Source organism: Cheilinus undulatus, linkage group 1 (assembly GCF_018320785.1).
Source record: "Cheilinus undulatus linkage group 1, ASM1832078v1, whole genome shotgun sequence".
Lineage (NCBI taxonomy): Eukaryota > Metazoa > Chordata > Actinopteri > Labriformes > Labridae > Cheilinus > Cheilinus undulatus.
In genome coordinates this window covers 38023419-38044783 of record NC_054865.1, presented here as the reverse complement: position 1 = coordinate 38044783, position 21365 = coordinate 38023419, and the positions used below count along the sequence as shown (strand labels likewise).

General features: G+C 37.3%; 3 protein-coding genes across 7 annotated transcripts; all 3 read left to right on the top strand.

The window, feature by feature from the left end:
* Positions 1-317: 317 nt before the first annotated feature.
* Positions 318-9105, top strand: LOC121512517 (transcription factor 7-like). 3 transcript variants are annotated; one of them, XM_041791829.1, is made up of 9 exons: positions 318-388; positions 816-841; positions 2296-2505; positions 3773-3868; positions 4378-4442; positions 5411-5561; positions 7179-7286; positions 7903-7951; positions 8178-9105. In XM_041791829.1, the coding sequence occupies exons 2-9, from the start codon at positions 836-838 to the stop codon at positions 8636-8638; spliced, it is 1146 nt and encodes a 381-aa protein (XP_041647763.1). In that variant the 5' UTR covers positions 318-388; positions 816-835; the 3' UTR covers positions 8639-9105. The 3 variants fall into 3 exon arrangements, with proteins under 3 accessions (XP_041647763.1, XP_041647754.1, XP_041647772.1); XM_041791820.1 differs by having other exon boundaries at positions 2116-2505; XM_041791838.1 differs by lacking the exon at positions 2296-2505.
* Positions 9106-10836: 1731 nt separating this feature from the next.
* Positions 10837-13700, top strand: terb2 (telomere repeat binding bouquet formation protein 2). Of its 2 annotated transcripts, none has more exons than XM_041794307.1 (8): positions 10837-10924; positions 11011-11182; positions 11375-11456; positions 11568-11707; positions 12978-13039; positions 13117-13178; positions 13274-13353; positions 13549-13700. In XM_041794307.1, exons 1-8 carry the CDS (start codon positions 10907-10909, stop codon positions 13659-13661), a joined length of 729 nt encoding a protein of 242 aa, XP_041650241.1. In that variant the 5' UTR covers positions 10837-10906; the 3' UTR covers positions 13662-13700. The 2 variants fall into 2 exon arrangements, with proteins under 2 accessions (XP_041650241.1, XP_041650244.1); XM_041794310.1 differs by having other exon boundaries at positions 10852-10919.
* Positions 13701-15841: 2141 nt separating this feature from the next.
* On the top strand, positions 15842-19975 carry sord (sorbitol dehydrogenase). 2 transcript variants are annotated; one of them, XM_041788020.1, is made up of 9 exons: positions 15842-16033; positions 16132-16165; positions 16657-16821; positions 17732-17891; positions 18028-18146; positions 18644-18709; positions 18835-19013; positions 19255-19376; positions 19463-19975. In XM_041788020.1, exons 1-9 carry the CDS (start codon positions 15980-15982, stop codon positions 19626-19628), a joined length of 1065 nt encoding a protein of 354 aa, XP_041643954.1. In that variant the 5' UTR covers positions 15842-15979; the 3' UTR covers positions 19629-19975. The 2 variants fall into 2 exon arrangements, with proteins under 2 accessions (XP_041643954.1, XP_041643962.1); XM_041788028.1 differs by lacking the exon at positions 16132-16165 and having other exon boundaries at positions 15886-16033.
* The last annotated feature ends 1390 nt before the right edge of the window (positions 19976-21365 follow it).

Here is a 21365-nt window from a genome sequence, read left to right as displayed (position 1 = left end):
CCGTACTGAACAAACAAATTTAACTCCAAAGGGAACTGCAACCCTAAGAAACACAAACGTGGTTGTTGTGACCAGTCATGAAAAAGCTCCTGGTTTTAAATTTCATAAACTCGGCAATTTCTTATATATATATATATATATATATATATATATATATATATATATATATATATATATATATAAATTACAGTATCTAGGCATAGACACCAATGTTAGCCACAGGTTTATTAATTTCGCTAGCTAGCTAGCAAGCAACATTGCGTTCAGTTGTGAAACCCGCCGCACCCACGCAGCTTACATTTGATTGGATAAAATGCCCGGAAGTAGCGACTTAAATCAATACAGATATTTCTACGGATTATGGATTAAACAAAGAAAACATTTTCTGGTTTGTATTTTTAAATTGCTAACCTACAACTAATCTAATGGAGTAATCAAGGCTTCGCGTAATTTTATATTTGGATTTATTTATTCATTTTAAACCTTGTTTTTCTTAACTATTCACATTCAATGTTAGCATAAATTTACTTTTGGCACCACTTTCAGAGATAAACACTGGATAGTTATGCAGAGCTACTGATGATAGCTTTATCAACATTTACACAACAAACATATATTTGATGCGACTGTGTTTCGTTTCCAGTGTTTTGTAAATCAAGATGCTCCACTCTTAGTAGCATAAGTTAAGATGCACGGATTTTATCATTCAGTTGAAACTTAGGAAAATATCTTTATGATGTTCTAATGATTAAATACTAGTAAACATTTATTTCATGACTTTGCTATTCTGATCAGCAATATTTTATTTTTAATAGGGTAAAACTACACACCAGGAATGAAGGTAAGTGTGAAATCTGTTCAATTATCTAATGATATTCCGTTTGATGAGTGGAATCTAACCATGGTGTATAAAGTTTACTACTATCGGTGCGGTTGTCCAGTTATTGTTAAGTATAATGATATTAATCACTTAATTACTCTGTTTTCTACTGTAGGGCTTGAGCTGCTGATGTGGGATTTTTAAATTTTCTTTTAGCTGTATTTTGATGGCATTTTGGCTTTATAAGCCATTATGACTCGTCTAAATGTCTAGTAACTTATTCTTACAAGTAGGACATTGACAGGGATGTTTCCTCTCTAGTGCTACTAATTGATCTTAAATAAATAAATGTAAAATACAATCTGAAATGTAAAAAATATCCCTTTGTCAGTAGTGTGGAACTAATGCATTACAAGTCACACACTAAGACAAGCATAACATTTCTTAAATTCAGAAGGAAAAAGTATAGCTTACTATCAAAAGTACTTATTAGAAAGTTAGAAGTGCTAAATGCTGTGTTACATTATGTTGGATTAAGCATCTATAACTACTTTAAAATTACTAACACAGAGACATTGTTCTACTAATATACCTGCAAAAATGTGAGCAAGTTTTATATATTTTTAACGTGATAGACTGTCATTTTTGTTTATAATAGTTAATCTTATTTTGTTACTTTTTTCAGCTGTTAACTGTAGTGGATTTAAATTACAATATTTCCCTCTGAGATTTAGTGTTAAGCTCATCCATCAAGAATACTTGGTGATTAAAGTTTCTACTCTTTTGTCAGTGATAAAAGTAATACCAAATTGTCAAAATACAGAAAGGAAACTCAAAATTTTCCTAACTAAATAGTATTATCAGAAAAAATGGGATATACTTCAATTTTACACTCTAAATTTTACCGTTGGATATTTAGAGTCAAAAACCTGCTTTAAAAATCAAGTTTTAGCCACCATATACCAAACTCAGGCTTGATTAGATGCTAGTTATTACAACTGCAACCACTGCTGAGTATTGAAATTCTTAAAAGACAAACATATATCTTTTTCCATTATGTTTTATGTTTGTGTGTTATGTCTAATATGTATTATGTGTCCTATTAGTATTTGAAAAGCATTTCTTGCTGAACATTACTGTAATGGAGCTGCTTGTACAATACACCCCTGAATGTGAAAAGATGTGATGTTAGTCTCCATGAAAATGTTTTAAAAGCACCTTTTAACCACTGTGCGTGACGGGAGATCTCTTACGATCCAGACAGAAGCAGACACTGTCTTTCTTTTGGATTTCAGATAGAACAAACTGCTTAAGTTCCATCTCTGCTACAAAGAATGGACCTCATAGCAGAGTTAGACAAAGCTGTCATGGGGATGGGCTGGAGAGAGCTGTCCGCCTTGCTGGAGGAGACCCTAAATATTTTGTACAACACAGCCAACTTTCCACCTCCCACATCCACTCCACCTCCTTTCCAGACTGCTTCTGCGCTCCACACTTCCACTTTTCCAGCAGAAGTTGAGGAGGGAAAGTTTCACAAAATCACATCTTTGAACGCTTCTCCTGAGCTCTTTGAGTTGTCAAGCCCATCGGTCAACCCTCACACAGTGTTTCAAACGGTGCTTGAAGAGGAAATCATGGAGCTAGAAAACATGTACAATGAAGAACTTGTGTACAACCAGGAACAGGTATGATGACAAGTTAAGATTTTGGGAATGTGAACATCATTTTATGGTTTTTAAAACCAGAAAAACTTGTCAGGTTTTTACCTAAGATAATATTAAAACAAACATTAGGATACAAAAGATGATCAAGTACCTGAATAATCATGAAAACAAAGATCTGAAGAACAAAGTTCCTAACAGTGTTAATTTTGGCAGCTATTTTTAACTTTAGTTTTAGTTTTAGTCTTTACATGAACTGCATTTTAGTTTTAGTCACATTTTAGTCATTTCAACCTTTTTTAATTTTAGTTTAGTTTTAGTTGACGAAAACGCAAAACATTTTAGTCTTTACTTTTAGTCCAAGCATTTATTTTCTTGCCTGAATCTGGTACCAAATCATGGTAGTGTGTTCTCTGCACCCTGCCAAACCTTAGCCATAGTGGAGAAATATTACATATTATGAATGTCCAGCGAAAACTACATTACATTTTAGTCTAGTTTTAGTCATCTTGACGAAAACTAAACTTAGTTTTTGTCATTTTTAGTCATCAAAGATGACTAAAAGATGACTTTTTTTCCAAATATAACAATTGCAATTTGAAATGGGATTATTCCCTAAATTCCTCATCTTATGTATTTCCCAACAAACACAAGCAATAAAGCATCCAGCACACTATTAGACTAAACAAGGGCTGAACAATTCTGAAAAAAAACCTTTTTGTGATTATTTTGACTAGTATTGCAAACTGGATATAAATTGTTGGAGTGAAAGGAGTAATAATTTTTATGTCATTCTCATATTTGATAAGAAAAATAGCCCAAAAATGGGGAAAATAGGATTTTTTGTAGACCATTCTAAAACAATGGCACTTGAATGATTGCATGATTATGTAATGCATAAAATCTCTGCTGCAAAAAAAAAAGTTTTAAACCAGTATTTTGACACAAATTTCAGGTTAAATAAATATTGCACCTTCTGCTATTTGAAAATTGCTGCAGGCAATATTGCGATTTAATCTAATTTTGAATAATTACCCAGCCCTACTACTGTATCAGGAAGCCAAATCTTGAATGTTACTTTTTTAAAAATTCAAATACAATTAAAAGAGTAAATAGGCCTATGCTATTTCCCCTAAGATAAATGTACTCAAACAAGTAAAAAAGAAATGTATATTTTATATAACTGCAGTATCTTTGATGCAATATTTGATGAACATCTAAATGTGCCAGTTTAATGTAATTGTTTATATTTTGAGAGAATTGCTGTTAACCCTCCTATCTTTTGATACAGTCTCTGACTTATGGCCTGCCAGTGGTGAATGATCCTCCAACATCAGAATCAGCAGCTGCCATCAGTGAGCTGCCTCCTGCCTTTTTTCCACAACCAGTAAGACCCCACTTAACATCTCATCTCATACTCTGCACTGTTACGTGCTGGAGGAGCAGACAAATACTATCATTTCAACCCAGGTTTTTATGATAAAAAAAGGAAAGTTCAGACCGAGTCAAACAGAAGGTGAAACAACGTGCTTGCAGCATAATTTCATTAGTAAAGGAAAATAAGGGCGAACTGACAGGATGTGCATAAGTTTAGGTTGTTCATTTAGAGTCAAAGTTCACAACAGTTTAAAAAAAGGTTTCAAGAAAAAATAACTACATTAGTGAGCAGAACATATATCTTTAAACCTACACCCTGGGATGTTGTTTAAAATTGAAACAAAGCTTGTTTTTTTTTTTTTCATCTATTCACACCGCTGTCTCCTGACATTCACATCAATTCACACTTCTCACCTACAAGAAACAATCAAACCTGTCAACGCCTCTCTGCTAACACCTGCTGGACAGATAACACCATTGCAGTTTGTCTAATCACCTGTTATGTTTGTCTGTTTCTAGTACTATGGAGATACCCAGTGGCCAAGTGCAAGCTTTGAGCAGAACCTGCAGCCTGTTGGATTTCTGTAAGTGATAAAAACATAAATCACAAATATGCATCAGTGACAATGGCTACAGAGCACGTGGTTGTGTCAGCAAACGCACACAAACATGCGCTCTGTCATCTGGCTCTCTCTCTAGTCGTGGAAGTGTGTTGTAGAGGGTTCCAGCAGCAGACTTCCCTACTTTAGTCTCTGCTGATTATCCTCCTCACATCTCCATCTTTACTGATCCTCCTCAAAACACCTTTGTCTTTGTTACTGCTTTTTCTAACATCTCCTTAAAATTATGGTTGGTAATAAATTCTAAAAACACCTTTTTTTTTCAAATACCCAAGCATTTGTTGCTATTATTACAAGGAAGGCAGACAAAAAAAAATCCTCATTATTCTCATAATTTTTTAAGATGTTAATTGCAATCTGCTTTAGGTAGAATGAAGATGGTGGCATGAACTTGACCACAGAAAAATGAAGTTGTTATTAATTAAAAGGAAAAAAGGGAGCAATGAAAAAGTAAATATTTGATATCACAAAGTGAAGAGAACTTTTGACTCGTCCTCTGAGCAGTCGGTGAGTTTTTAAAACTGAAATGAGACATTAGGGGGCAGTGGTGGACTTATTTTACATCACTGAGGCCCCAGGGAATCGTTGCAGTGGTTCAGCCAAAATGTGCTGAAAGGGAAAATAAAGCATACAATAAATGTGTCATAGAAAAATTAATGCACTAATAATTGACATGAATTGCACTGCGATTAATACAATCATGCTGACAGTCATAATTATTATTGGGCTTTTATCTCATTTTTATCAGGCGTTGTTCATTTCAAAATGTCTGTCATACAACACACATTTTTGTCTGTTTGAATAGGTTCTAAATTACTAGAATAAAAGTTAAATTTTAAGACTCTAAACTTTCAGATATCTGTCATAAAAACCTCTTATCCCACAGTTTAGCAGAGAAATATAACATGGAATTTCACTGATTTCCCTCATAGAAATGGAAGCCATAGAGAAATGGGCAACAAACCATACATAAAGAAGCCGCCCAACGCCTTCATGATCTTTATGACAGAGCAAAGACAAAACATGCCAGCTGACATCAAAGGAAAAGGTGCTGCAGTTGCAAATACATTCCTAGGACAGCTGGTAAGTAGCCCTGTGTGTTCAGGGAACTTAACGATAAAAACAAAATTAAAGATTGGTTGTACTAACCATATTGTTCATTTTCAGCACTACAACTTATGTGATTTATGTTGTTTTTATTTCTTGTCCAATGAACTGGCAACAGGCCAGGCGATTTTCAAATCAATTTTAAAAACATGCAAGACCAGATACATAAGGACAGTGTCACCTGATTTTAAATATGACAGTCCTTTGAGTGCAATCGCTAGAGGATTCAGCCAGACTGAGACCACACACCTTGCATTTGTAAAAACAATTTCAGTAGTGACTCAAAATCTCAAATTTTAAAATCAAATACAGGAGACTATTGACGTTGCAAGCTGGCAGCCCTGGTGTGTGTTCTGTTGGCAGTAAAAAAAAAAGGAAAAAATAAAAGACTAAAATAAACAGGGGGAACATCTAGTATAGTTGTATAGTGGGGTGGTAAAGATGGTATAGTTGTGTTTTTGATGGCTGCAGTGTTTGTTTGCCATCAAAGAATATCAGATCTGGTTGGTAACACTTCTTAGTCTGCTCATTCTCACTGGCTACTGTTAGTATTCAATCGGACGCAGACTAAACTGGAATCATAAATATTAAGGATGCATTATATTGTATTTTTGACAATATCCAATATGCAGATATTAAAATGTAGTTAAGACCTAAAACTTCTGTCCTTAAATGACACAGGATGAGGGTGAAGATGAACAAATTAATACATTTCTTTCCTTAAAACACACTTTAGAGTTTAAAGAATGATGGTGTATAAAGAAAAAGACATCAGCAGACGCAAGTCTGTCAGTCCAGTCAAAAACTCCCATAACTCATTTGTTCATACAGCCAGTATCTGTAGCTGATAAAGGCAGATCTTCATAGCCAAAAGTATTGGTTGTAATTATTGGCAGAAATTTTCACAACTTTTTAAGCTAATATCTGTCAATATTGATACCATGCCAATAATACTGTGCATAAACAAATATCACACACGGTTCCAGATAGGGGAGGCTTCTTCTCAATCAGGAGCAGTGAAATAATCACATTGACTCAACACACTTGAGAATTATTATGAAAAATAACTTGTTACCCTCAAATTGGGTCCCCCCTCTCCTCTCTCATCTTTGAAGGAAGCATGTTAGGACCAAAATCAGGCTTCATATCTTCTAGTTTGTACCCAGCATTAAGCCCAGTTCAGACCAATATTTCACAACATGACAAGATGGTTTTCGGACGTCCCTGGTGAGAGTTGCAGCAGTCTGAACATAGCCGCAGCTGGTTTTAGAAAGTTGCAAGCAATTTAAAAAAAAAAAAAAGGGAAAGGGACATTTTGAGGGCTATAAATACCAGTTTATTTAGTTAAAGTCACACTATTCATTTTAAAAATGATTTCTATCTTTTCATTTCATAGATGATCATGATGGTTCTTGAGCCTTTAGGAGTTGTACTCTGAGAGTATGCACAGCAAAAATACACTCATTATTGTAGATCTAGAAATTTTTATCTCTTTTCTAGATCTATGCATTTTTATCTCTGTGCATGTGAGCAAAACTTTGTCCGTGTGTGTGTGTGTGTGCTTTCTGACCTTGTGTTGTCGTCTGTCCACAGTGGAAATCCATGACGAAGGAACAGAAGTCTGTTTATTATGATAAGGCTGATGCAGAAAGCTATGTCCACAGCATCCTTTATCCTGAGTGGTCAACCAGCGATAACTATGTAAGTACAACCTGCAAGCACGCACATATTGATAACTCAATATAAACACACTTAGACCTGATGTTAATGGTACCAGTTTGGAGTGAGAACTGCTGTCATTTATATTTATGTGTTGGCCTCATTTTTCATCCACAGAGGTTGCAGCTTGCTTTATCCCCAAGTTTGTTTGTTTTTTTAATGACTGGAGCTTTGCAACATGGATTTGCCTGATGATAGAAATTGAATCTGGCCAATCCATCAGCTTCCTAAGGTCAGAGAGATGAGACCTTTGTGTGGCATACAGCTCCTGTTAAAAATCATATATACAATACAAGATAAGGACTACTTGCCTAAAAATAAGGGCAGCTGCAAACCAGTGTTTTTAAAGGCAGGGGGTTGTGGAGGAAAAAAGGGGGAAATTGTAAAAAAAAAGATGTTACCAATCACTGCGTACTGAATATATATGTTCTTTCTTAATGTCAGTCTTTTAATTAAAAGAAAATAATACACCAAAAGTCAGATTGAACATGATAAAAAACAAGAGCATTTACAATAGATTTCTAATGATACTATTATTGTTAAGATTAGATCATATGAGAAGGAGCGCATTTGTGACTCCTGATATGTTGTTTTTAAGGGCAAGAAGAGAAAGAGAATAAGGAGGAGAAATCATACTAGAGCTGAAGGTACAAAACATTTCTATTCATCATCACCATGAGCTTCTATGACAAATATGACCAACACCAGATGAAGTTTGACTGCACTGTACAGACCACCAGATTGTTAAACTTCATTTATCTGACAAGATGTTTGTAAAATTACTGCAAAAAGAACATTTTCACTTTCAGTATTAAATACTATTGAAGCAGCATTGCAGAAGTTTGGCAGGTAGTCTTATTTGTCTGTTCACAGGTGTGATGGAGCCTTCTACAGAAAAGACATGCAGTTTTGCAGAGCCATATCCCCAGCAGACAGCCTGGGAGGTGCAAAATCCTCTGCCACCAGTCTTCTATCAGCCACACAGGGAGAGCACAGTGCCAGAGCTGCATCACCAGCCTAGAGTCCTGCATGAGCACTACACCGTGACAACAGCGAGCGAGCAACCCTTCTTTCACCAGCCGCTGATGTCAGACCCTCTTTGGAATCTGTCAGTGAATGTGACAAACCCTATCACCAGCACAGCACACTTTCTAGAAATGCAGCCCTTGGAGAAGGAGTTTATGTTTCAGGCAAACTCACAGAGAGGCGTGGTGGCGCAACAGAACCTGCAGTCCGTCTGCATGCAGTCTACCAAGATACAGCCCCTCTTCACTGCGCCTGTTTGCCCCCTGTGTTACCTGCCAAATGTGTTCCAGGTTGACTCTATGTTTTAATGACACAAACTCCACATCTTCTGCTGATTTGCTGATGTAGGAGCAGTTTGTATTGTTTACAGAGTATTTTAAGTAAAAATAAATACAAAAAAATGTAAGCATATCTTTCTTTTCTTTTAAATCATTCTGCCTTAGTTTGTCAGCAGCTAATTTTTCTTTTCATCAACAATTTCCATCCAAATTGCATTGATATCAAATGTGATGAACTTCATTTAGGTACATATCTAAACAGACAAGGACTATTTACCTGAATTTTTTAGCTCTTTTTGGTGGATAGAAGCTTGGTAAGTTACTTAAAATTCATGTTTGCTGGAAAATAATATGTGCTTGTTTGCTGTAGATATGATGTACATGAATACTGTATGGGTAAACTGTTACATTAAAACTACTGAATCGTATAATGTAGGGAAGTCACATTCACAGTTGTTCACAAGTTATCAAGGTGCTTGACCTAAATTGTTGTGTTCAGCGAGTCCCCATGGTCAACAAAGTTAATAAAAATGGTTCATAAACTGAATTTGCCAATAGGAATGTTTTTTCTTCAAAAACGGTCATAAAAGTGTATCTTATAGCTGAGGTAGGGAGAGCCACATTTTAAAGCAAAGTTTAAAAAAATGCAGGTCTGTCAGTTTTTTTATTAACCTTTATTTAAACAAGAAATATGAAATCAGTCTTTTTAAAATGTGCTTACTTGCATTACAACAAAAGTACAGAAACTCCCATTAACAAACCCACTTCAGTTATAGTTAACTTCTTTCAGTCAAGGTTTTTCATCATGGACTGATTCATAGATATTCATCCATTACTTGGCTGTTCTTATGGTTTATTAAGTCCACAAAGCTCTCTATAGGGCAGGCTGGCTGGACCTCTAAAAGGCCTCCCAGTTGTAACTTAATATTCTCAACATATTGGATCTGTAGCGGTTGCACCAGCCCCCAAATCAAACCTTCCCCCACTGGGCCTGGCTCCTATTGGTTCTGGATTGGACTGGAAAAATGTTGCAGGTCTCATCACCGGCTGGCTATACACACTTTTATTACAGTCCTTGTCCAATGAGCCAACCACAATAATAATGCTACAAAAAGGTCTCAAACTCTTTAGGAAGAGGGGATTTACATTTTGAAACAGGCAACAATGAATAAATATTATATTGTATTCTTTGTTGCTTTAATAAGCAATGATGGGTATTTTGTTTTTTTGTTTGTTTTTTTTAAATAAAAGTAGTAATTACTTAAATTTAGGATGAACCATGTCAGTGCAGACCTCCACGGGCCCCAGAAAGCTTTACCTTGTTTCCCCTCTAATGAGCAGCCACCCTATTAGGATAAGTGAAGGGAATATTGAACTACAGTTTCATGGTTATGTCATTTGTTTCCTGGAAACTACCTGTACTCAAAATTCTGAGTACAAAAACTTACCTTGACTTTTAGATGTTTGGAAACATCTGTATTTGAAGGTTAAGGGGTTTTTTTTTTGCATCAAGAAAGTTTGTGCTCTACACTCTATGCAAACACTGAAGCATCAATTTTATTCCTAGAATATTTTGAAAAAATGTATCCTTCTTACTGTTGTAAACGTTTTCTTATTTAAAATGAGAATACCATAAAAATGCTAATTTCTTCAGTGCATATGGATTAGTGGTTTGAGGTGCGCCCTATGTGTGCAGGCAGCCAGGATTCAAGTTCAGCATGAAGATACTTTACCACATGCCTTGTGTTTACTGAAAAATACATCATATGAGGAACTTTAAAAATGCTGAAAAAATGTAACAATGGGAAAAAATTTGAATTTTGATATTTTTCCCAAATTGTTCAGGACTAATAGCTTTTCGGTACTCAGTAATTACAGCAAATTTTAAACTAAACACTTTTTATTTTTACTTTAGTATATTTATAGACCAGTAGTTTTACTTTAGTCAATTTTGCAATAGTTACAAGTAGATAGCTTATTTTCCTTAGATGGCTGAAAAGCAAAACCTTTTAAGAATTGAAAACAGACATGAAATTAGCTGTCTGTGCTCTTTTTAAAAAGAGCTTCTGTCTTCAAACTCCAAATTTACGACTGCTTTTTACAGCAGTTAAATGCAGCAGAGCCGGTGTTCTGTCGATTTTGGCTACCTATTTAAAGCTTTGCGTTTTTGCGCATGCGTAGAAAGGCAGACCTGAACAATATTATGAAGTCTCTATGAATATTGTCATCCCAGGGCTAAGCACTAAGTAGCATTTTTCGACAAAACCGCAGAAATCGATACACATCGATCACCTCCCTATGACAGAGCAGTGTAAGGTGAAATGAAGTTTTAAATGGACAGAATTATAAACATAATAATCTAACCTTACAGTAATTTGTTCAACATATTTTGTCAACATCAGTTGCTGAAAGTAGCTAGCAAACAACTGCCTGAACTGTTAACTCCACTCAAAGGCGAGGCTAAGCTAGCAGAGCTAACTAGCCAAAGAGGACGGCTGGTAGCCAACGTCATGTTTAAGAACAGGTCCGCCTGGTTTTCTGGCAGCGTGCCTAGGGCACGTCAAAACATCTGGAGTAAGTATCTCATATTGGACTGGTTTAAATGATAATTTTATAAACCACCCTTCTAATAATATTTAATGAATCTCAACTTGTTAGCTTCTAGGCTAAAGTCTAACATCTCATATAATAAGACAGCGTCCCAACAGAAAGGTTGCTGCTAACATTTAAATCTATTTAATTGGTCATAATATTTTTTTCTTGTAGTTTTGGAGGGTGGTATCATCACTAACTGGAGAAAAGCAGATTATATTTTCAGTGAGGATGCGGCATGCCCTGATACTCAGAGGTGAGACTGATAACAGAACAAAAAGCTGTAAATGTTACCATCTGACGGATCATTTCTCAGTATTTTTTTCTTTTGCCCTCTTAACTATATGATTCTGTTTTTGAATTTCAGGATATTTCAGAGCAAAGAGTACCTCTGGAATAAGGTGGTGGTCTTTCACAGCTTGTTTCTGTCTGTCTGTGAAAAGCGCCAGAGTGTGAAGTCTGTGAGCATCGGTCACTATGTGCTGCCTCCAGCCTCAGTGCAGGAAGGTACTGAAGATTGTATTTGAGCATACTTGTGCAGCCAGTGGTTAAAAACAATGAGACCAGACCCTGCAATGAGATGCCAAATTTAATTATATGGACAAAATTATTTGGCCACACCTGTTAATAAGGGGACCATGTCAAATTACAGGGCTGGGCCACTGATGTCGCATGGTGTGTAAAAGTCACCACCATTGCTGTTTCTATAGATGAAGAGTTTTGAACTTCCACTGGAATTAATAAAAAAAAAAAAAAATCATATTAACAAGTCCAATGCCAAGTGTGGATGGGGTGGTGTAAAGCACACTAACACTGGACTGAAGAAGCAGTGGAAAGCAGTGGAAATATGTTCTATTGAGTGACGCCTCAGGCTTTTCTGTTTGGCAGTCAGACGGTCTAGTCTGGGTCGGAGGATGCCAGGAGAATTTTACCTGCCTGACTCTGTTGTGCCAACTGTGAAGTTTGTTGGAGGATTATTTGTTGGATAATGATGGGGGCTTTTTTTAGGGTTTTGGCTTGGTCCCTGATTTCCAGTGAAGGGCAGTCTTAATGCTTCAGCGTAACAAGACATTTTGGACAATGCTATGCTTCCAACTTTTTCCAACAGTTTGGGGAAGGCCCTTTTCTATTACGAAAGTCCCAGTGCACAAAGCAATGACTACAAAGACATGGTTTGATGAGTTTGGTGTGGAGGAACTTCACTGGCCCGATCAGAGCCCCGACCTCAGCCCCATTGAGCACCTTTGGGATGAACTGGAACAGAGATTATGAGCTAGGCCTTCTTGTCCAACATCAGTACCTGGCATCCTAAATGCTGGAGAAAATAAATGGGCACATATTCCCTCAGAAAAACTCTTGTGGAAGGCCTTCAAGAAGAGTGGAGGCTGTTAAAGCTGCAAAAAAAGGGGGGGGGACTTCATATTAAAGTACATGTATTTGAATACAATGTTATTGCTGTCCCTGTCGGTGTAATGAGCAGGCGGCCGAATGCTTTTGTCCATATAGTTTAAATCTGAGAGGTTGCCAAATCACTCTGTAAATGTGAGGAGTATATTTCAACTTTTATTTTCTGTATTCCCACTTAAACTTAAGTTAGTTCGCAACTTCAGGACTCCAAAAACTACTCATATGAGGCACGGTGGTTAGGTTTACCTCACAGATTTAATCAGTTTGTAAGGGGTCAAGTCTAAGTGTTAGGAATCACTAAGTTTTTGTTTTCAAAATGTACTATTTCATGAACTAAAACTTAGAAAATGTCCTTCTGGTTATGTTTCAGAGGTGAGAAAAGTGGTCGGCAGATTTATTTGGGAGAGTGACATTGAGCAGCCAGAACCCCAAGTAAGTACACCAGGATAAAGAAGTGAGTCTACAGCAATACACTAAAAGTGACAACTGTCAACTAACGTGTTAAACAGGCCTCCAATAAAGTCAGTAGGTGCAAGAGTGAAGATGAGAACAGTGAAGAAACCAGGAGCTAGTATGTTCAGTTTCACCTATAAAGGTTTAAAATTGAAACTCATTAAATTATAAAGGGTCCTGTAAACTAATCCAGACTTTTTGCTGTTACTGCAGTTCTGAACACTCAGACACAGAGTCGTCTGAAGGTGAAGCCCCTCTGAGTGGTTATTGTATTAATAGGAACAAGCCTAAAGGTGAGACTTTTAGCAACAGTTTCTGTATGGTCTTTAACAAAATGTCCGCACTTGATTCTCTCAAATAGATATTTGAACTCTCGTTTATTTATAAAAATCAAACAATGTCTTTAAGAAGTTGTAGAGGTAGTCCTTTGTGCTGGGCTCCACTGAGGGTAAACACAGCCCTTTTTTCTGTTGACTTACACTTTCCAGGGTACATCAGCATGGACCATCTGCAGAAATATTCTGGTGATCTGCATGATTTTCATTCTGGATGTTTCCAGTGTTCCAACTGTAAAGCTCACTGTTGCTTAAAGTGCACATAAGCACGCATGCAGCAAAAGACCAACAGAGAGTTTGTTGAAGACGAGCAAGCAGCAGCTGGGCTGGCAAGCTTAATACTGTTTAGTAATGTGTTTACATTTCTTATCTCTATAATAAATACACTAATATAGAATAAACTAGTGTATTGTGTATTTTACTGTCAAGTATTTGCTTAATCTATGATGTATTTTTTAAATCTATTGAAATTATTTTATACTTTGTCGAGCACTACTTACAGTAGCTTCGGTTGGGACGAGTAGACATTTCCCAAATCAAAATTAAGTAATAGACCATTGGAGGATCCACATGAGGTAAACATTAACATGGCGTAAACACTTCAATCCAAACAAAACTCTTATCAGGGTGACAAATTCAACCAAAAGTGTTATCTTCTGTTATAAGGACAAATAATATCAAACAGGGCTGTTCATTAATGAACTACTTTATGCTAAATGAATAAGAAACTGCTACTGCTTGTAAGTATCTTATTCAAGATTGGCAAAAAAGCTGTTTGACACAAGAAAAAGTACATCTATGTAACAATTACAATAGTGGCAAAGGAAGAAAGACACGGGTTAAACCAATAAGATTCATGAAAAATAAAGTTACAGTTATAATAAAAAAAAAAAAACAGGTTGTCTCCAGACTAGATTTTGAAAAATTAAGTTATTCCATGAATAGGGTACTCTGCAGTTTATTCCATCTAGGGGCGATTTAGAGGGAGAACACAGTCTTAAAAAACTGAGCGTCCTCTAAACAGGTACTTTCACATGTTATTTTTGATGTAGTTAGAAAGAGTATCCAGGGTTGCAGATGGCCTAGTGGTTTAAGGCGCATCCCATGTATGCGGGCGCGTTCGAATCTGGCCTATGGCTCCTTTATTCAGTCTTTTCTTCTTGTGTTTTTAAATCCACCTGTCTTGTGTTCAGATCTGTCCTCAGAGCTAAAAAAAAGATAGTGGATACTACTTAATATTAAATAATGAATTTTTGGCAAAATAACATTTTCCTGTTTTACACTGGTTGCACTCCTGACAAAGAAAGTGTACCCACTCGTCAAGCAAGACTGAAATCAGTTGTTTTTTGTTTTTTAAATATGTGATACTTTCTTTACCTTAAAGGAAGTAAAGTTGATAATCTCAGATTTTTCAATATTACGATTTATTTCATATATATTGACACTTTTTGCAGTTTCACCACTTGAAACACCAGTTGAGCCACCTGACATTTGCAACTAATTTTGAGATAAACAGGCCAATATTTATATTTTAGATATTTTATACATTTTTTAGATGGCAAAGTATGAAATTATGATATCAAAATATGCTGAAAATGTATGCACACAATTGCTTTTTATTGCAAAAATTGATATATGCCATGAACTGATCCATTTTTCTTTCAAAAGTAAATCAAATACATGGACACAGAAATATGCATTTCATGTGATTGACCCAGAGACAGATGCAATACCTTTTGAACAAATATTAAAAATGTAGCATGGTCTGCTCTACTAATAAAATGCCTTTAATTAGGTAAATTCAAAGGACGCAGTATGTTCAAGGATCCGTTAGTGTGTGTAGCTTGGAGAAGAAAGGGTATTTGTAAATACATCATATTGGCAGTGTCCCCTCTCCTTTCCTTGTATTTCCTGTAGAGATAAACCCACTGAATGGCCAGGGTTGCAAATACTTTTGGTAACTACCAAACTTTGATGAAAACAACAAAGTACACAACAAAATAAGGCCTTTCAGAGACTGTTTTCATCCTGTTATTCTTTGCAGTGTAAAGTATTGGTGCTCACTGCTTCTGGTGATTGCCTGCCTGATAGCATACAAAGGAGATGAGGGAAATGCTCCATGTTTGTTCCTGCTCATGTGGAAGGGCCTGAGACCAATGAGACCAATGCTCTGATTTCCATTGGATAATTTATCACTGTGCGAGGATAAGTAAAAGGAGGTTTATTGACAGCACATAAAGGCATATCAGCAATTCACGCTGAAGTGAGTCTTGTAATCAATATAAAAACACTTTATTAACTCATGCCACATGAACAGTCAAAGGTGGTATGTTTGTTCAACAGTGCAGTTAAGTGTCTCTGTAAAGTGGTTTCCACCCCCGCTAAATGGACTAATCCGCGGCTGTCGACCAATCACGTTCTTTGTTGTGGTACCAGCCCCACTAACCGGAAGTCATATCCTTGCTGCTGTCTTCACTCCGCCTCAGACAGATGTAGAAACCTGTCTGTAGCACATGTAATTCTGTAAAGTCTGGTTTTGCGGGGCTCATCTTCACGCTGTCGTCTCTTCACTGGTTCGTCCGTCATGGCGCAGGAGAATCTGTCTGTGGTGCTGCACTCGAAGGGAGACCTGAGGCTGGTAGGAGGCAGACACGTACCTGTGTCTTTTGTGTGAGATATGAAGTTACTGTCTGTATTATACCGACTGATGGCACCTTTTTTGTCACTGTCTCGAAGGAAAATCGCCCCATCCCGGAACCAGGACCTAATGGTGCAGTATGATTTAATGAACAACCGATAGGCTGCATTTGTTAGCATTTAAAACGTGTTCTTAAATTAAATCCGTCTGTCTAATAACACTGAACATTTTTTCCAGCTTTAGGCTACTCTATGTCAAAGGTCCGTCTACTTTCTGATCTTTTTAACGTCCTTTTATTTTCTGAAAGGGACAAACAGCAGTGAAACTAGTCCCTACTTATTCAGATTTAACTTTAAGAAGCAGAAGTTCATTGTTATGAAGGCTGTAAATGCATTTATGTCCCTTTATATTTGAAACTACTTGGAAGATATCTGTCAATTTAGTCTGTGTTTTGTCTTAAGAAACAGATTTTAGAGGCATTTCTTTCCACCCCTTAAATTCATATCTAAATTTGAAAAGAAATCAAATAACTGAAGATGAATCAGTGATCCTGATCTCTGTAATGAATCTGTTTTATGACAAAAATGTGTGCTCCTGCCATTCATGCTTTGTTTATTATTCAGATGTGTTGCTCCAGATGCACTCTGTGGGGATCTGTGGATCAGATGTTCACTACTGGCAGCACGGCCAAATCGGGGACTTTGTGCTCAAAAAGCCGATGGTGCTGGGCCACGAGGCGGCAGGGCGGGTAGTGAAGGTTGGAGCTGAAGTCACACACCTTAAAGCAGGTAAGTCAACATGAAGAGGCAGTGTGTACAGAAGCAAAAAAATATTTCAAGAACTGTCATGCCAGGCATGTGAATTTTTCAGGTTTTCAACGACAGATTATTCCTTAATATTTGTAAACAACACATAAACAAAAACAGTAACGGGAAAATCACAGCGGAAGTGATACACAATGCTGATAACAACACCAACAGGCTAAATATATAGGAGACAGACCACCTGATTTGAATCGAAGATACATGCCCACAATTGTCTAAAAAAATGACTGTCCACCAATCGTCCGAAGGTCAGGGGGAGAGTCCATGCATCCCAGTTACACAAGATTCAGTGAGGCATAATAAAAAGGCAATATGGCACAGCTCAATAAGGATCAAACAATGCAGCTCATAGCAGGGCAGTACAGAATAACAGGAGATGAACAGATTTAACATTTAAACTGTTTATCTTGAATGTGTTGGATGGTCTTCTTTGTCTGGACTAAAACAATGGCATATTCTTATCTACAAAGCTATTATCTGTCTTCTGCCCTCATATCTTTTGACCCACATCAGCCAGAGGATCCTTGGAATCTGCTTTCTCCGTTCTTAGGATATGTTTCTCATGGTCTGTCCCAAGGGTCAGAACTAAACTTGGGAGAAAAGGCATTTAAATTTGCTGCTCTCTTTGGCTGGAACAAATTACAAAAGAATGGACAAAAATTACCAAAACTCTCAAAGGAATCATATAACCATTTGTTAAAGATTTCCACTCTCAAGGTAACGCTTTTTTCCTGGCACCAAACTAAACCACAGGGTTGTAAGGGTTAACTTGATACAAATTCTGTATGGTGTTAAAAAGTTCACACTCAAAGAGTTACCCTTAAAAATGAAGTGAGTATTTTTCTAACTTCTAACTTCACTTTGTGTTTTGTAGGTGACAGAGTGGCCATTGAGCCTGGTGTTCCCCGTGATATGGATGAGTTCTTCAAAAACGGACGCTACAACTTGTCTCCAACCATCTTCTTCTGTGCCACGCCCCCTGACGATGGAAATCTGTCTAGATATTACACACACAATGCCAACTTCTGTTACAAGTAATGATTCTAGCATTCAGAGATTTCACAACAGCTGCATGATCTTTCAACTGCCAAACAACTCTCCATTACCTCATGTTTTCTTACATCCTTCCCTTTCTCTCTTCTTCTTTTCTCTCACTCTGACTATTCTCAGGTTGCCTGATAATGTGACTTATGAGGAGGGAGCTCTAATTGAACCCCTGTCTGTGGGAATCCACGCCTGTCGCAGGGCAGGAGTTACCATCGGCAGCAGTGTGCTCATCTGTGGTGCAGGTAAGAACTATTAATCTAATTTCAAAATAAAGTGTAAAAGTTTTCCATGACTAGACTTGAGATCATTTTGCAATGAAGTACAAAAGCCTGGGGGTTCTGTAGTTAATAACATGCCTCTACAGGTAAGAAATCTGTTGTAACTCTCAGTTGTGAGAATCATACTGACTCATCTAAATGTGAGTGAGAAGAAACTGCTGGGCCTGAACGCACCTCTCAAGATATTTAATCTTTAACAAGTCCCTCTTGATGCAAAAACAGGCTAATGAACACTTCAGACACTCCTGTGAAGCAATATCAGGGGAAAAGCTGACTTATCCAAGGATAAGTAGAATGATAAATTTGTATATCACAGGTTTTAGGTGAATATTAATACTGATGATCACTTTCAGTATTTTCAAGCTTAAACCATGGTCTGCAGTTATGTATTAAAGAGTCCCATTATTTAGATATTTAGCAGTTTACACAGTTAAAAATATCAGTTTCTTGTCTTTCCCCAGGACCAATTGGGTTGGTCTGCTTGGTCGTTGCTAAGGCGATGGGAGCCTCACAGGTCGTCGTCACAGGTAAAGCACACACTTTATAACAACATCTAAGCTAAAAGATCTAAGAACCCTAAACTAACTCTTAGTTGCTTCCTTTATTCAGTCTTTTCTTCTTGTGTTTTTAAATCCACCTGTCTTGTGTTCAGATCTGTCCTCAGAGCGCCTGGACATGGCCAAAAAGTTGGGTGCGGACTTCCCGCTGACAGTGAAGAGAGGAGACGGACCCCAGAACCTGGCTCAGGGAGTAGCTGACATGCTTGGTGGTCAGCCTCAAATTACCATTGAATGCACTGGTGTTGAGAGCAGCATTCAAACTGCCATCTATGTATGTGAATACCCTCACTAAAGCCCTTTCAAAGACTGATTCAGAATGATGAAGCAGCTCTTAATGAACTAGAGACGATAATACATTTATTCAGCTGTTGCACTGTGTTTGCACTGAGCCTAGATATTATCACTTAATGCTGATGTTACCTCTACTTGTTACATAAAGATCAAGATTTTTAATAGTATGTTGCGTTTTTGTAGACGAAATTATGACGTTAAATTGTCCTTTTTCCTGTCAGGCTACCCGTTCAGGAGGTGTTGTGGTGCTGGTGGGTCTCGGGTCTGAAATGGCCACGATTCCTCTGATCAACGCTGCTGTCAGAGAGGTGGACATCAGAGGAGTTTTTCGCTACTGCAACACGTAAGAAGTCACCCATATACTGCAGTGTCTTTAATTTTGTCTTCCAGAGGCTGATCGCTCTACTCAAATGCTTGTTCTTATTGCAGCTGGCCGATGGCCATAGCCATGTTGGCTTCTGGTAAGGTGAACGTGAAGCCCCTCGTCACCCACCGTTTCCCTCTGGAGCAGGCGGCACAGGCATTTGAAACAACCCGTCAGGGTGTCGGGATAAAGGTCATGTTAAAGTGTGACCAGGATGACCAGAATCCCTGAGAGGGACTGCTGCTGCGACAAAACCTCACAAACTTAGAGCAACTCATGGTGACAGGCGAACACAGACACCATGGACTTTGAACTGTAGATAGATAACAGGATGAGTTCAAAGAGATGCACAAACAACACTGTGACACAAGTGACAGCCTCATAGCCTGTTAGCCTGCACATCAGACATGTTGGCATCAAGTGGTACGAGTAATTATTTAATGGTGCTGAACTTTGTTTGATAACTAATATTTTAGTAAATATTTAATCCATTTTAGATTGCTGATAATTTAACTTCTATTGGAAGCACTGTAGAAAAAAGAATCATTGATTAATAAAAATTAAAACAGCAAAACGTTTATAGACTGCATTTTATGTTTCATTTTCACAGCTCTTGCAGTATCTACCTACATCCATTAGGGGGAAGAAGAGACTCAAATTAAGAAAATGAAGGTTTTTTTTTGTCTCTATTCAATGCTAAACCAGATAATGGGAGGAGTAAACTGTGGCAGGATACAAACTAAACATATGTTAGGTTGAAATTTTGGTGTCCTTTGCAAGAGAAAATAATCCCATTTGTCAAAGTCTACTGTTTTGATTGATTCAGATTTAATTTAATACATAATCAAGTATTTTTCAAAGAGGTAACACTGAAGAACTCATTGAATTTATAATATTCTGTTCTGTTTTATCCCTAGAGGAATACTACCTGGTGAAAATTCAAAATGCTCATCCAACTCTTCATATTATTGTATGATCTCCAAGGTCACCTTGGAGCTGACTGTTCAATTTAATTTTATGAATTAGATTATTTTGAGTTCTGACTATTGTTAGAGATAATAAGGGCAGTTTATTTCTTGCACACTTTTACTGCCATTACCGTTTGAGTCTGTTTTATCCTCTACTCCCCCATCAGTGTTCACAACCTGCACAAGCATGCTAATGTTTATATTGCATAATCTAAAAATGGGAAACAGGTATTGTATTTGTCATCAGTTTTCCTATACAGTAGTGGTTTTGACTTCTCTGGAGTTCCCTCTATTTGTTTCTATAGAGGGCTTTGCCATCACAGGACTCCCTTGTAAAAATCTTTTTCAAAAATCAACCTACATTTAAACAGATTTCATGAAAACCTGACTATAATGTTTGGCTGACAAAGTACCCTGATGAAACATACATTATATGGACATAAGTATTTGGCAACCTGACCATTACACCAATAGGGAATGTCATAACATTGTATTTAATTACATGTACTGTAAGTTAATATGGAGTTGGCCCCCCTTTTTGCAGATTTAAAATCCTCAACTCTTCTTGGAAGGCTTTCTACTAGATTTTGAATTCTCTCTGTGGGAATTTGTGCCCATTTATTCTGTAGAGCATTTATGAGGTCAGGCACTGATGTTGGACAAGAAGGCTTGGCTCACAATCTCTGTTCTAGTTCATCCCAAAGGTTGATGGGGTTGAGGTCAGGGCTCTGTACAGGTAAGTTCCTCCACACTAAACCGATCAAACCGTGTTTTTATAGTCCTTTCTTTGTGCACTGGGGCACAGACATGTTGGAACACAAAAGGGCCTTCCCCAAACTGTTGCATCAAAGCTGGAGGCGTAGCATTCTTCAAAATGTCTTGATATGCTCGAGCATTAAGATTCCCATTCACAGTTGGCACAGTGCAGTCAGGAACCAATGTTGTACAGCTGAGGTTCCCAAAGTGGGGGGTGTCAAGACAAAGAGTGGTTGTTTCATGC